General features: G+C 38.2%; 1 protein-coding gene and 1 pseudogene across 2 annotated transcripts in view; both read right to left on the bottom strand.

Annotated features, from left to right (window-relative positions):
- Positions 1-7,791: 7,791 nt before the first annotated feature.
- LOC309664442 (serine/threonine-protein phosphatase 2A catalytic subunit alpha isoform pseudogene) lies at positions 7,792-9,640 on the bottom strand (annotated as a pseudogene). Its single transcript has one exon. The product of its transcript is annotated as a serine/threonine-protein phosphatase 2A catalytic subunit alpha isoform pseudogene (transcript).
- Positions 9,641-11,638: 1,998 nt separating this feature from the next.
- LOC309665188 (uncharacterized protein) overlaps positions 11,639-14,236 on the bottom strand; it is a gene marked incomplete at both ends in the record, with an annotated part of 60,123 nt that continues 57,525 nt past the window's right edge. The window contains one exon of the mRNA XM_082471400.1: positions 11,639-11,847. Coding sequence (XP_082327526.1) covers positions 11,639-11,847 — 209 coding nt within the window. The remainder of the gene's footprint in view (positions 11,848-14,236) is intronic.

Below are 14,236 nucleotides of genomic sequence, written 5' to 3'. Positions count from 1 at the left end.
TCCATTGATTTGAAGTTTATCCAAGTGTATGGTACAAAGTATGAATTCACCTATTTTTTTGAGGTATAGTTGATTTACAATATTATATTAATTTTAGGTGTACAACATAGTGATTCAAAATTTTTATAGATTATAGTCCATTTAAAATTATTATAAAATATTGGCTATATTCCCTGTGCTGTACAATATATCCTTGTAGCTTATTTGTTTTATACATAGTAGTTTGTATCTCTTAATCCCATACCCCTATCTTGCCCCTCCCTGCTTCCCTCTCCCCACTGGTAACCGCTTGTTTGTTCTCTATATCTGTGAGTCTGTTTCTGTTTTATTATATACATTCATTTGTTTTATTTTTTAGATTCCATATATAACTTATTTCACTAAGTTATAAGTCTTAGTTATGAGTTAGACTTATAAATAAGTCTGACTTATTTCACTAAGCATAATACCCTCCAGGTCCATCCATGTTGTTGCAAATGGCAAAATTTCATCCCTTTTTATGGCTAATATTCCATTATATATATATAATAATGGAATAATATATATATATATATAGGCCCCACATCTTTTTTATCCATTCATCTGTTGATAGACAGGTTGCTTCTCTATTTTGGCTATTGTGAATAATGCTGCTATGAACATTGGGGTTCATGTATATTTTTGAATTAGTGTTTTTGTTTTCTTTGGATATATACCCAGAAGTGGAATTGCTGGATCATATGGTAGTTCTACTTTTAGTTTTTTGAGGAACCTCCATACTGTTTTCCACAGCAGCTGCACCAATTTGCATTCCCACCAGCAGTGTATGAAAGTTCCCTTTTCTCCACATCCTCGCCAACATCTATTATTTGTGGTTTTTTGGTGATAGCCATTCTGTCAGGTGTGAAGTAATATCTCACTGTGGGGTTTTTTTTGTTTTGTTTTTGTTTTTTTGGCTGCATTGGGTCTTTGTTGCTGCGCACGGGCCTTCTCTAGTTGCGGCGGGCGGGGGCTACTCATTGTTGCGGTGCACGGGCTTCTCATTGCAGTGGCTTCTCTTGTTGTGGAACACGGGCTGTAGGCACGCAGGCTTCAGTAGTTGTGGCACACAGGCTCAGTAGTTGTGGCTCACGGGCTCTAGAGCGCAGGCTCAGTAGTTGTGGTGCACGGGCTTAGTTGCTCTGCGGCATGTGGGATCTTCCTGGACCAGGGATTGAACCCATGTCCCCTGCATTGGCAGGCTGATTCTTAACCACTGTGCCACCAGGGAAGTCCCTCTCACTATGGTTTTGATTTGCATTTCTCTCGATGATTAGTGATGTTGAGCATCTTTTCATGTGCCTGTTGGCCATCCATATGTCTTATTTGGAAAAATGTCTATTCAGGTCTTCTGCCCATTTTTTTAATCAGTAGGTTTGTTTGTTTTGATATTGAGTTGTATGAGCTATTTATATATTTTGCATGTTAACCCCTTATCAGTTATATCATTTGCAAATATTTTCTCCCACTCAGTAGGTTGTCTTTTCATTTTGTTAATCGTTTCCTTTGAGAAATAGATGACCTTTCAAAGTTCCTGTAACTGAGTCCTGAGAACTCATTGAGTGGGCAGATGCTTCCCTCTAGTGCCTCAGGCTATCATTTATTGATGCCCGCTACACTTCCGCATAGTGTAGTAACCTGCTGTGTGAGTGCTGGTGGTCTTGCTGCCTGACACTTCTCTGAGGCTTCCTGTCCAGCTCCCTGGAAATCTTAGCTCTTGGACACTCATAAAAATGCTCATGTATAAAAACGTTGCTTCTGAATGGCAGCAACTATGCCTCTCTGTCCCCAGCACCTGGGACATCTAAGGTGTTCACTAGTATTTTCTGAGAATGAAGCATAGCAAAACTCCTTTGTAAGGCTTGTGTGGAGGGACAAAAATTACAGCAGTGGCCTCTCTGTTGGGATTTTTCTTATGGGGCTGTGATATGACCCATGGTACATATTAATCAGTAACCGTGAAGTTTCCTAAAGAAATTCTTCTATAGCAGTAATTGTGGTGCTGTAGCATTATCATGGAAGCAGGATCTGACTTTAGCAAGTTTTCTAGAAACAGATGAATCTGAATCCTTTACAGTTATGTAGCCCTCCAGAGTTCACTATAAACCATGAAGCAGGAAGGGCAAATGTGAAGGTCCATGCCCACATCATTAAAAACGACAGTGTGTTCATTGCATGAGTCTGCCCTTGTTTAGAAAGACACTGATCCCACTGTCCTAGCCACACAAGCACCCTCTGTCAGTGGGTACCAAATCAGTAAGTAAACCTGTACTAAAGGCCTACTCTACAAAAAGGCATTAGATTGGCTTTGGCTCTGACTCCTCAGCTCTGAGACAGAGGAGCAAGGGCTGGGTAAGTTGCCGTAGAGGAGTTTGCAGCAGATGGTTTTAATGGCTTAGTGCGATGACAGTGATTGTGGGTTATCTGTAAGGTAAACAGTGCACCAGTTGGAGCTGGTGCCAAGTTTGCTGAATCTGATGATTTTGCCTGGGGCAAGAGGTCAGGCTAATGGGAGACTGAGAAATGTTGCAGCAACAAAAAGGTGGCAGTAGCTACAGGAAGCAGGAGCTGATTGGGTAGGAGATAAAGTATTCTGTTCACCTTCTCTTCATCCCACTGGTGTGGGAGAGAGTCCCACCCTAGGGTTCTGGGAATGGCCAAACACACAACACCTGACACTGGACCTATGAGATTGACAGCAATTTATTAATCACATATCTTCACAGCCCAGGGGAGGAGGACACAAAACACCATGTAGTGCCACACTGGGCTGCTCTCAGAAATAGACTGAACAAAAGGGGCTACAAGAGGCAGGCTTTGTAGTAACAAGAGGGTGAGCTGACCCTTGGTTCCCATGGGAGGATGTGATTGGTGTATTTGAATAATCCACATGCTGTGGGGAGGTGAAGCCCATTAGGTTGAGGATGGGTCACGTTCAGCTGGTCCAGCTGACAGGGAAACTAGTGAGTAGGGGACTTTTCCCACTGGGCGAGGGGCATATCTGGCGAGAGTAGAACTCATGGTTAGGCCTCTGGGACCCTGTAAGGCTCAAAGATGTCAAGGCAGCACATGAAACTTTAGGCCTTACAATACATACAGGGAAGGAATAAAAGCTATTTTGTAGGTTTCCTGACCTGCTATTTAAAAGCTAATACAAGCTGCTTTTTACTTGTATATTCACCTTATTTGATTTTTATTAACCAATCATTCAGTGCTGTTTGGTAGAAAGTCTTCTTGTTCTTGTATTATGGAATTTTCAAGTTCAAGGAAGTTGTTGAAGGAGCTTAAATCCATCCCAGGTTCAGGTGGGACTATTCCTAAATTATCTTAAATGTAAGGATCTATTTTGGTTTTGAATAGATAATAAGAAGAGCTTTTTAAAATAACATGTAGTAATTGTTTCTTTGTATTAAATCATTTTCTAAATAGCCTTACTTAGGCCTAGGGGAAAAAAACCCTCATGCTAATGGGGTTTTTGGTAAAGGCTTTATTGAGATATAATTCACATACCATATAATTCACCCAATTAAAGAGTAAAATTCAATGGTTTTTAGTACATTCCCAGAGTTAGGCAACCATCACCACTCTCAATTTAAGAACATTTCATCACCCTAAAAGAAACTCCATATCCTTTAATCATCACCCCTCAACCTTCCCATCCCCCAACCCTAGGCATTCACTTAATCTACTTTCTCTATATATAGATTTGCCTATTTTGGACATTTAATGTAAATGTATTTAATGTAAATAGAAATCATACAATTTGGTCTTTTGAGACAGGCTTCTTTCACTAAGCAGAATGTTTGAAAGGTTCACCCACGTTGTAGCACATATCAGTATTTCATTCTCTTTATGGCTGAATAATATTCCATATATGGACATATACCACATTTGTTTATCCATTCATCAGTTGATGGGCATTTGGGTAGTTTCTGCCTTTTGGCTGTTATGAGTAATGCTGCTATGAACACTGATGTACAGGTTTTTGTATGGACATGTTTTCATTTCTCTGTGTATATGCCTAGAGTAGAATATGGGTCATATCGTAACTCCATGTTTGACCTTTTGAGGAGCTGCCAGACTGTTTCCAAAGTGGCTGCACCATTTTACATTACCACAAGCAGTATATAAGGTTCCAATTTCTCCACATCCTCACCAACTCTAGTTATTATCTGTCTTTTTTATTATAACCATCCTAGTGGTTGCAAAGTGGTATCTGTGGTCTCGATTTGCATTTCCCTGATTACCAATGATGTTTTGAGCATCTTTTCATGTATTTATTTCATATATTTATTCTTTCTGTTCCTGCATTTTAGGAATTCTTTATGTATTCTGGATACTAGACTCTTATCAGATATATGATTTGCAAATATTTCTCCCATTATTTGGGTTGTGTTTTCATTTTCCTGTGAGTGTCCTTGGATGCACAAAAGTTTTCCATTCTGATGAAGTCTAGTTTCTCTGTTTTTTCTTTATTTGCTTATGTTTTTGGTATCATATATAAAAACAATATTGCCAAATCCAAAGTCATAAAGATTTTCTCATATGTTTTCTTCTAAGAGTTTTATAGTTTTAGCTCTTAAATTTAGGTCTTTGATCCATCTGGAGTTAATTTTGCATCTGGTATGAGATAGGGGTCCAAATTCACTCTTTTGTGGATATCCTGTACTGTGGATAGTACCATTTGTTGAAAAATTCTTTCCCGCATTGAATTGATTTGGCACTCTTGTCAAAAATCAATTGACCATATATTTGAGGGTCATTTCTAGATTCTCAAAACTATTCCACTGATATATGTGTCTATCCTTATGCTAATACCACACTGTCTTGATTACTGTAGGTTTTTAGTAAGTTTTGAAAGCAGGTAGTGTAAGTCTTCTACACTACTCTACATTCTTTTTCAAGATTGTTTTGACTATTCTAGAACCCTTGAATTTCCTTATGGGTTTTAGGATCAGCTTGTGAATTTCTGCAAAGAGGCCAAGTGGGATTCTGATAGGGATTATATTGAATCTGTAAATCAATTTGGGGGAGTATTGCCTTTTTAGCAATATTAAATCTTCCGATCCATGTACAGGGAATATCTTTCCATTTATTTAGGTCTTTTTAAATTTTTCAATAATGTTGTGTAGTTTTCAGAGCATAAATTTTATACTTCATTTGCTAAACTTTTTCCTAAGTATTCTTTTTTATGCTAGTGCATATGGAATTGTTTTCTTAATTCCAATTTTGGACTATCATGTTTAACTTTTTAAAGTTCAGTTGAAGTATGACATACATATAGAAAAATATACAAATCTTAAGTGTACATCTCAATAAATTAGCACAAAGTGAACACACCTAAATATCCACCTCCATGATATCCAAGAAATAGAACATTACTAGCACCTCAAAACCCTATTGTATCCCCTCCTAATCACCTCCCAACTTCTCTTCTCCCTAAAGGTAACTTCTATTCTGATTTCTAACATCTCTATTTTTGAACTTTATATAAATGGAATCATATAATATGTATTATTTTATTCAACATTATATTTGTGAGATTCATTCATATTGTTTTATGTGGGAGTAATTTATTCATTTTCATTGTATAGTATTCCACTGTACAAATATACCACAATTTATCCATTCTACTGTTGATGAACAAAATTTTTATTGCTTTTAGTTTGAGATTTTAAATAATGCTGCTTTGAACATTCAAATACATTTTGTCTTTTGGTGAACATGTATATGCATTTCTCTTGGGTATAAACTTAGGGGTGGAATTGCTGGGTCATAGGGAAATGCATGTGGTAAGCTTTAATAGATGCTGCCAAACAGTTTTCCATAGTGACTGTACCAGTTTACACTGCTACCAGGTCTCTGTGGGAGTTTCAGTTGCTCCAGAACCTTGTCATCTGTTGGCATTGTCAATATTTTTAATTTATCCCTTCTGGTAGGCCTATAGTAGTATCTCATTCTGGTTTTAATTATTTATATTTCTGTGATTTCTAATGAGAATGAGAACATTTTCATTTGTTTACCGGCCATTTAGATATCTTTTTCTGTGAAGTGCCTATTCAGGACTCTTGCCCATTTGTCTACTGGGTCGTCTGCCTTTTTCTTATTGATTTAGATATTTTTTCTTTAGATACTCTGGATATAATCCATTTATTGACTAAATGTTATATATATATTAAAAACATTAAATACATTATATTATTAATATTATATATTAGTAATATATAATAATAATATATAATTATAAATTTGTATATTTATAATTATTTATAAATATATACAAATTATACATAATTATATAATTATAAATATATAGTTATATATATTAATATATATAATATATTAATATGTTATATAAATATATTATATATTATATATTATATATTATATATTATATATGTATGTATATATGTGTATAATATAATATATAATATATTGCATATTATTATATAATATATATTATTGTATAATATATAATATATATAACATATAATATAATGTAACTTCCAGTAATATGCATTAGAGGTTCTTCCACATCTGTTTATGGCTTGATAGCTCATTTCTTCTTAGTGCTGAATAATATTTCATTTTCTTAGATGTACCATAGTTTATTAATCCATTCACCTATTGAAGGATATCTGGGTTTTGTCCAAGTTTTGAAATTATGAATAAAGTTACTATGAACATCTGTGTGCAGGTTTTTGCATGGGCATAAGTTTTCAACTCCTTTGGACAAATACCAAAGAGTACAACTGCTGGATCATTTAGTAAGAGTATGTTTACTTTTGTAAGAAACTGCCAAACTGTCTTACAAAGTGGCTAGATCATTTTGCATTACCACCAGCAATGTATCAGAGCTCCTTCCTGTTGCCCCACATCCTCAACCAGCATTTGGTGGTGTCAGTGTTCCATGTTTTGGCCATTCTAACAGGTGTGTACTGGTATCTTGTTGTTTTAATTTGCATTTCCCTGATGACATATGATGCGGGGCATCTTTTCATATGCTTATTTGCCATCTGTATTTCTTTGGTGAGGCATTTGTTAAGGTCTTTGGCCCAATTTTTAGTGGTGTTGTTTATGTTTATTGTTGAATTTTAAGAGGCTTTTTTACATATGTTAGATAAAATTTCTTTTGCAAATATTTTCTCCCAGTCTGTGGTTTGTCTTTTCATCCTCTTGACAGTGTCTTTCACAGAACAGAAAATTTTAATTTTAATGAAGTCCAGCTTATCAGTTTTCTTTCATAGATCATGCCTCAAACAGGTTTTTTTTTTTTGGCTGAGCCGTGTGGCATGTGGGATCTTAGTTCCCCCACCAGGGCTTGAACCTGTGCCCCCTGCAGTGGAAGCACGGAATCTTAACCACTGGACCCTCAGGAAGTCCCCAGATTTTTTTTTAATTTGTCAGTCTTTCCTAGTTGTTCTTAGGAAGGATGGTCTGAATAAACTTAATCTATCATTGGATTGGCAGCTCCCTAATTGTTTACTTTGAAATGCTTTTTTAAACTATGGAAGTACAGTAGCATGTTCCAAAAAATGGAAAAAATGTACTCACAACTTTATCCCCCTAACAAACAATGCCAACAGTCTGGGCCATCTCTTTCTGGTCTTTTTTCTCATGGGTACATTTTTACACAGCTATGCTTGTGTTGCTCAAATAATTTCACATGCTGGTTTTTTTCACTTACCCTTATCTCATCAGTATTCTACCTAACTACTTCTTATTGTAAACATCAATATTTTCCAAAAGCTATTAAATTTTTTTTTTTTTCAGTTCTTAGTTCACAAGTTTATTATGAAAAACACTGCAGTGCTCTTGTGGAGTAACATCGTCTTACAGGAGGGAGGAAAAAAAAAAACAGTTCTGTTCAAAACAACTCTCCAGGATCTGACAGTAACAAAGAACAACATGAGGCTGAGATTTGAGAAGGGGAAATAAACTGAGTGCAGACAAATCATACAATTAAATTAAACAGTATCCCTGAAAATAAACAAAACAATTTCAAAACTCACAAGTAGAGGGGAGGCCTTGGTACTTAATTTTAAAAATGTTCATTAAGCTCCAATGATTGTTTGCTGCTATTCTTATCTACAGTCATGCTGAGTAAAGCTATAGCTAAATGGAAGTTAAATTGTATTCACAAGGTGTTAATGTTTACATCTTATTATCTGCAGTCTCTCAGAGAAAGCAAAGTAACTACAAATAGCACTATGCCAGAAACTGGTTTCTTGACCAACAATGTCGCTTCAGCATGCAATGAACTGGTTCACTCTAAAGTGGTCATGGCTGTTGATGACAAGAGGCTTTGTATTTTTATATGGCACATCTTTTTGGTCCGTGTGAAAACAAGTTTTTTTGAATGTTAACTATTCTCTGACACTTTGTGGAGTTACTGTTGCTCTTCCCATTTCCATTAGGTCAAAATATGGTTCATGGCAATACTGTACAAGTTTAAAATTTCGTTACAGGAAGTAGTCTGGGGTACGACGAGTAACATGTGGCTCGCCTCTGCGAGGTTCTGGGTCAAACTGCAAGAAAGAGTATTTTAGAGTATCATCAAGTTCCATGATTGCAGCTTGGTTACCGCAACGATAACAATAGTTTGGAGCACTGAAAATCGTTACTACATTTCGGTCATGGCACCAGTTATATCCCTCCATCACCAGCTGATGAGCTCTAGACACCAACGTGAGGCCATTGGCATGATTAAATGTCTCAGAATTATCTTGCCCAAAGGTGTAACCAGCTCCTCGAGGAGATATACCCCAACCTCCACAGTCATCTGGATCTGACCATAGCAAGTCACACATTGGACCCTCATGGGGAACTTCTTGTAGGCGATCAAGTGCTCTGATGTGATCCAGTGTATCTATGGATGGTGAGAGGCCACCATGTAGACAGAAGATCTGCCCATCCACCAAGGCAGTGAGAGGAAGATAGTCAAAAAGATCTGTAAAATATTTCCAAACATTTGCATTTCCATACTTCCGTAAACACTCATCATAGAAACCATATACTTGTGTGATCTGTCTGCTCTCATGATTTCCTCGAAGAATGGTGATGCGTTCACGGTAACGAACCTTAAGAGCTACAAGCAGAGTAACTGTTTCAACTGAATAATATCCTCTGTCAACATAATCTCCCATAAACAAGTAATTTGTATCTGGCGATTTGCCACCAATTCTAAACAGTTCCGTGAGATCATGAAATTGCCCATGCACATCTCCACAGACAGTGACTGGACATCGAACTTCTTGCACATTGGATTCTTTTGTCAGGATTTCTTTAGCCGTCTTGCAGAGGCTCTTGACCTGGGACTCGGACAGCTGCTTGCACTCGTTCAGCTGCTCGACCCACTGGTCCAGCTCCTTGGTGAACACCTTCTCGTCCATGATGCCACCCGCCCGAACCGGCTGCCGCTCCGCTCTCCTCCCGCGCCGCCGCCCGCACACGGGCCACACGCACACGCCGCCGCCGGTTCCCGGGGTACTTGTGCGGGTACTGGCGGTTGCTCGGCGCTAGCGCTGGCCCGCTGGCTCACCCCTCCGTGCTCGGCCACCGGCCGCGGCCGTCCTCCACTCACTCTAGCCCCGGAGCTCTGCCAGCTATTAAATTTTTAATCTTTGTCCGAAAAGAAGACCCACAACTACTTCTTACACCCAGTGAACCAGCTAGCCTATGCACAGTGAAACTGAGTGATGGATAGAACAAAGAGTGGCCCACGCTGCTGGTCCTCTTGATCATGGCTAATCAGGTTTTGCCAGTGGAGCTGTGGAGCCAAGAAGCCAGGTATAGGGGAGCAGGAATAGGTGATCTTATCAGAACCATGGAAGTCTGTCAGCCTGCAACTTCCTCTAATCCCTCCTCTGCTTCAGTCCGCTCAGTACATCCACCCTGCTCCTTTAGTATCCATCCCAGCAATGCTATCAGCTTCTGCCCAAGCCTTCCAGTTAAGAGATGGCCTTATCTTTTCAGCCCCGTGCTAAAGTATTCCCATCAGTTTATACTTAAACCCGTCTTCTTCTTCAACACCTGTCTATCTGGTGGAGCCGGTGATTAATAAGTATATTATAGGCCTTAATTAAAAAAAAAAAAAAAACCTTGCCAAGTCACGACAGTTGATACCCCCTCCTTCATCTACTAGGAATGTTCCTGTGCCAAAGATTGCCTGATTTTTGCAGGACCTGTTCTTTAGAAAAGCAGCTCTCAACCCTTTTTCTGCTCTGATACATTTGACAAATGATATTTAAATGCTCAGTATACCCCAGTGCACAATTTCCAGCATATGTGCTGTAACTCTACCCCTTTTTGTCTCACACAGCAAAGCACACCTGAATGGAAGCAAGTAAAAGTGGCATAATACGGAGATAAACTTAAATCGTCTTTATTTTTCACTGAGTAAAACATTCACAAAATTTGACATGATATTATTTAGTAACAAATCATCAAGGTTGAAAACCACTGCTTTGGAGAAAAGTAGTGATTCTTCTCATCAGAAAGCAGTTACCGAGCACCTTTTGATGCACAGCACAGATCCACGTTGCAACCCAATATGTGGTTGGTCATAAGCAAACTAATTTTGTTATGGTTTTACCCTCAATATAAATTAAACTAACAGCTCCATGATTTTATGCTTTATACTTTTCTCAGTCTTATATGTATGTAGTTTATTGGTTCTTCAAAACCCCAAGCCTGTTTATTTTCCAGTGGAGTCATTGATACAATTCCTAGAATCAGGAATCCAACTGTACTTTGCTCCCCACTGACTGCCCCATGGCCCATCCTTGTTTCTAGCCCCTAATCTTGGGTACTTTTGCCATCTTAGAATTAAGATTGCTTGGGACAAATAGGGAAAAAGTGAGGAGGGGACAAGCCATCTCTCTAAGGGCAATGATTTCTTAGGCACCTCTACAGGACCCATAGAGTAATGTAAATTCTTTGCCCAAACTCAAGAAGAACTATATATATAAAAGAGACACTCCTAGGATACTTGAGAGGTGTTTCCTGACATGAGAATGATGGCTAATATCACGGGTCCTTGCCAAAATCCCAGGCAGTTAAAACTATTTGTGGGAGAATTCCCTGGCAGTCCAGGGGTTAGAACTCCATGCTTCTACTGCAGAGGGCACGGGTTCGATCCCTGGTCAAGGAACTAAGATCCCACATGCCTCGCGGCTCAGTAAATAAATAAATAAATAAATAAATAAATAAATAAATAAACTGAAGTTTAAAAAAAAAACCTACAGTAAGTCCCCTACATACGAATGAGTTCCATTCTGAGAGTGAGTTTGTTAAGTCCAGTTTGTTCATAAGTCCAACAAAGTTAGCCTAGGTACCCAACTAACACAATCGGCTATATAGTACTGTACTGTAATAGGTTTATAATACTTTTCACACAAATAATACATAAAAAACAACCAAACACAAAAAATATAGAAAACATTTTTAATCTTACGGTACAGTACCTTGAAAAGTACAGTAGTACAGTACGACAGCTGGCATACAGGGGCTGACATCGAGTGAACGGGCAAGAAGAGCTACTGACTGGAGGAGGGAGGAGGTGGGAGATGGTAGAGCTGAAAGATCGTCAGCAAAAGGAGACGGAAGGCAAGCTGCAGTTTCACTCATGCCTGACATTGATGGCACAGACATTGATGGCACAGACATTGATGGCACAGAGCCAGATGCACGTTCGCATCTTTGAAAGTTCACAACTTGAAGGTTTGTATGTAGGGGACTTACTGTATTTGTGGCCTTCGTATTTCCAAGGGATAGATGCAGATGAATAGAAATTGTTAAATAGCTTGAAATACTCATTTCTGCAGTTACCTGGAGAGGTGAGAGCAAGAAGCCAATGTGAACATTAGGGTTTAATATGGTTGTAAATAATCCTCCAAAATGGACACTCTGGAGGGGTTTTTACCCCTTTCTGTGTTCAAAATTCAACCTTTCTCATTCTGTATTAAATTGTCTCTTCTTCAGTATAAAAACTGGTACTAACCTAAAGGTGCTTTACAGAGCTCACTATTTTGTAGAACTGCAATGCCATGTGTCAGGCTAGGATTAAAATATTTACAAAAGATTTATAAATACTTTTTTTATTTTGGCCGTGCCGCAGGACACGTGGGATCTTAGTTACCCAACCAGGGATCAAACCTGTGTACCCTGCATTGGGAGCGTGGAGTCTTAACGACTGGACCACCAGGGAAGTCCCAAAAGATTTGTAATTTTTGATGAAGGAAAAACTTTTATACAGCATTTATACCTAGAGATACAAAGTCTTTGAGCACAAGGTATACACCTGCCCAAGGGCTTAGAGAAGATGTGCAATGCAACTGAGAGAATATATCATTACTGAAACTATTTCTCACAGGCTGCGTTTACCTATAGTTCTGTTGTAAGCCACATTTTTCAGATAGTAAATATTTTAGACTCGTGGGTGTCTGCTGCATCTATCCAACTCTGCCCTTGTAGTGAGAAAACAGCCATAGACAATACTCAACAAATGGGAATGAGTGTGTTCCAATAAAACGTTATTTACAAAAACAAGCAGCTTGATACTCAAACTGTACTACATTTTCATGAAGCATGCCTTTATTATAGGTAATTGTCATGTTAAAGTGTGCCTGATTTTTAAACGCAAGTGTTCAATGCAAATTTGTGTAAATAAAGTGCATAATTTTTCACCTGGCACAAAAAAAGTGTGGGCCCACCATATTCACTGATGTAGTTAGTGGTTATTTTTTCCCTGTGATAGTTGTGGCAATCAGAAGTTAGCTGAGGCAAAGCTCTTTGTTGGGGAGCCTGCAGCAATGTTCCTGACTTGCCTAGAGGTATCTTACTCTGTGGAGATGCTGAGAGAGACCATGGTGAGAGCTGCTACAGGACTGGGCCATGGAGCAGGGTCCAAGTTCATTTGGTTCTTTCTCGCTACTGTCCCATAGCCCACTCTCACTCCCAGCTCTGTTATTCTGATCTTGGATTTGTGGAAGAGTTCTGTGGGGGACTTTCATCTACTTATTTTCCAGGTGAGATTCTCTTCTCTATTCATGAAATTGAAAGCTGATTAATATTCCCTTCAGTCTAGACACATTTGCACTGTATCTTGCTAAAATTTCACAAAATATAAATGCCCTTCCTGTACTGAAATACATTTTCTCCTACTTTTATATTTCCTTGGACATTTCAATAGTGATTTTGAAGAGAAAAGAATGAAATGGGAAAGGAAACTTGTTTAAAAGGATCCAGTGCCCATTGGCAGTTCTTTTATACCATGACTTCTCTTCTCTCAGTACTTTCAAGAGTTTTCTCAGGAGGAGAGTACACGGATGGAACACACTGAGCCCTTGCATATCTTAAGAACACTTTCTTTTCTCTTTCCCCCACCCCCCTTTAAAAATTTTATCATGAAACAGTTAAGTTATCCACTTCATATTAGCTCCAGTTCTCTAGAAAACAGAGCCCAGGGAAAAGTTAAGTACTAATTCCTTTTAAGGAGAGTGAGGGAAAAGGGAAATGAGGCAGGAACGCCTGGAAAGGAAATATAAGGTGGTGCATTATAGAACCAGCCCAACTGTCACTTAGCCATGCCAGGACGTCTCTGGGCAGGCAAAACAGAAACATTGTGCTTCATAACAATCTGTTAGAGATGGAGAATAGAGATAGAATTCATCTGCCTGTCTTGTAGCCAGCCTCCAAGATGGCCCTTAACCACCCCATCATATTTATATTTATTTATATTGTATTTGTAATATAAATGTACTACTTATTATAATTAATATAAATACATAATATTTGTGTATTTCCCATACTTTTTTCTTTATAAAAATGAGAGGAAACTATATACACTTGTTTCACTTATGTACAAGAGCATATATACCTACCTCATCCTTTTTAATGGCTGTATAGTATTCCATTGTGTGGATATATCATAATTTATTCAACCAGCCTCATGTTTAACTTGTTTCCACTCTTTCACTATTATAAATAATGATGCAGTGAACACCCTTACACGTAAGTCTTTGTGAGTTTATCTATTAGCTAGAATAATTCCTAGAAAGGGAAATGCTTGGTTAAAGGCTATGAGCATTAGCATTATACATTTCCACAGGTACTGCTAAATGGGACTCCAAAAGTTTGTTCCTATTTATGTTTCAACCAGCAGCATGTAAGAAAGCCTCTTTCCACACCTTTCCTAAACATATTTTATAATCAAACA

This window comes from Balaenoptera physalus (genome assembly GCF_965194825.1).
Source record: "Balaenoptera physalus genome assembly, chromosome: 7".
NCBI lineage: Eukaryota > Metazoa > Chordata > Mammalia > Artiodactyla > Balaenopteridae > Balaenoptera > Balaenoptera physalus.
Note: the sequence above shows the minus strand (reverse complement) of the source record. Positions and strands in the feature narration are given on the sequence as shown.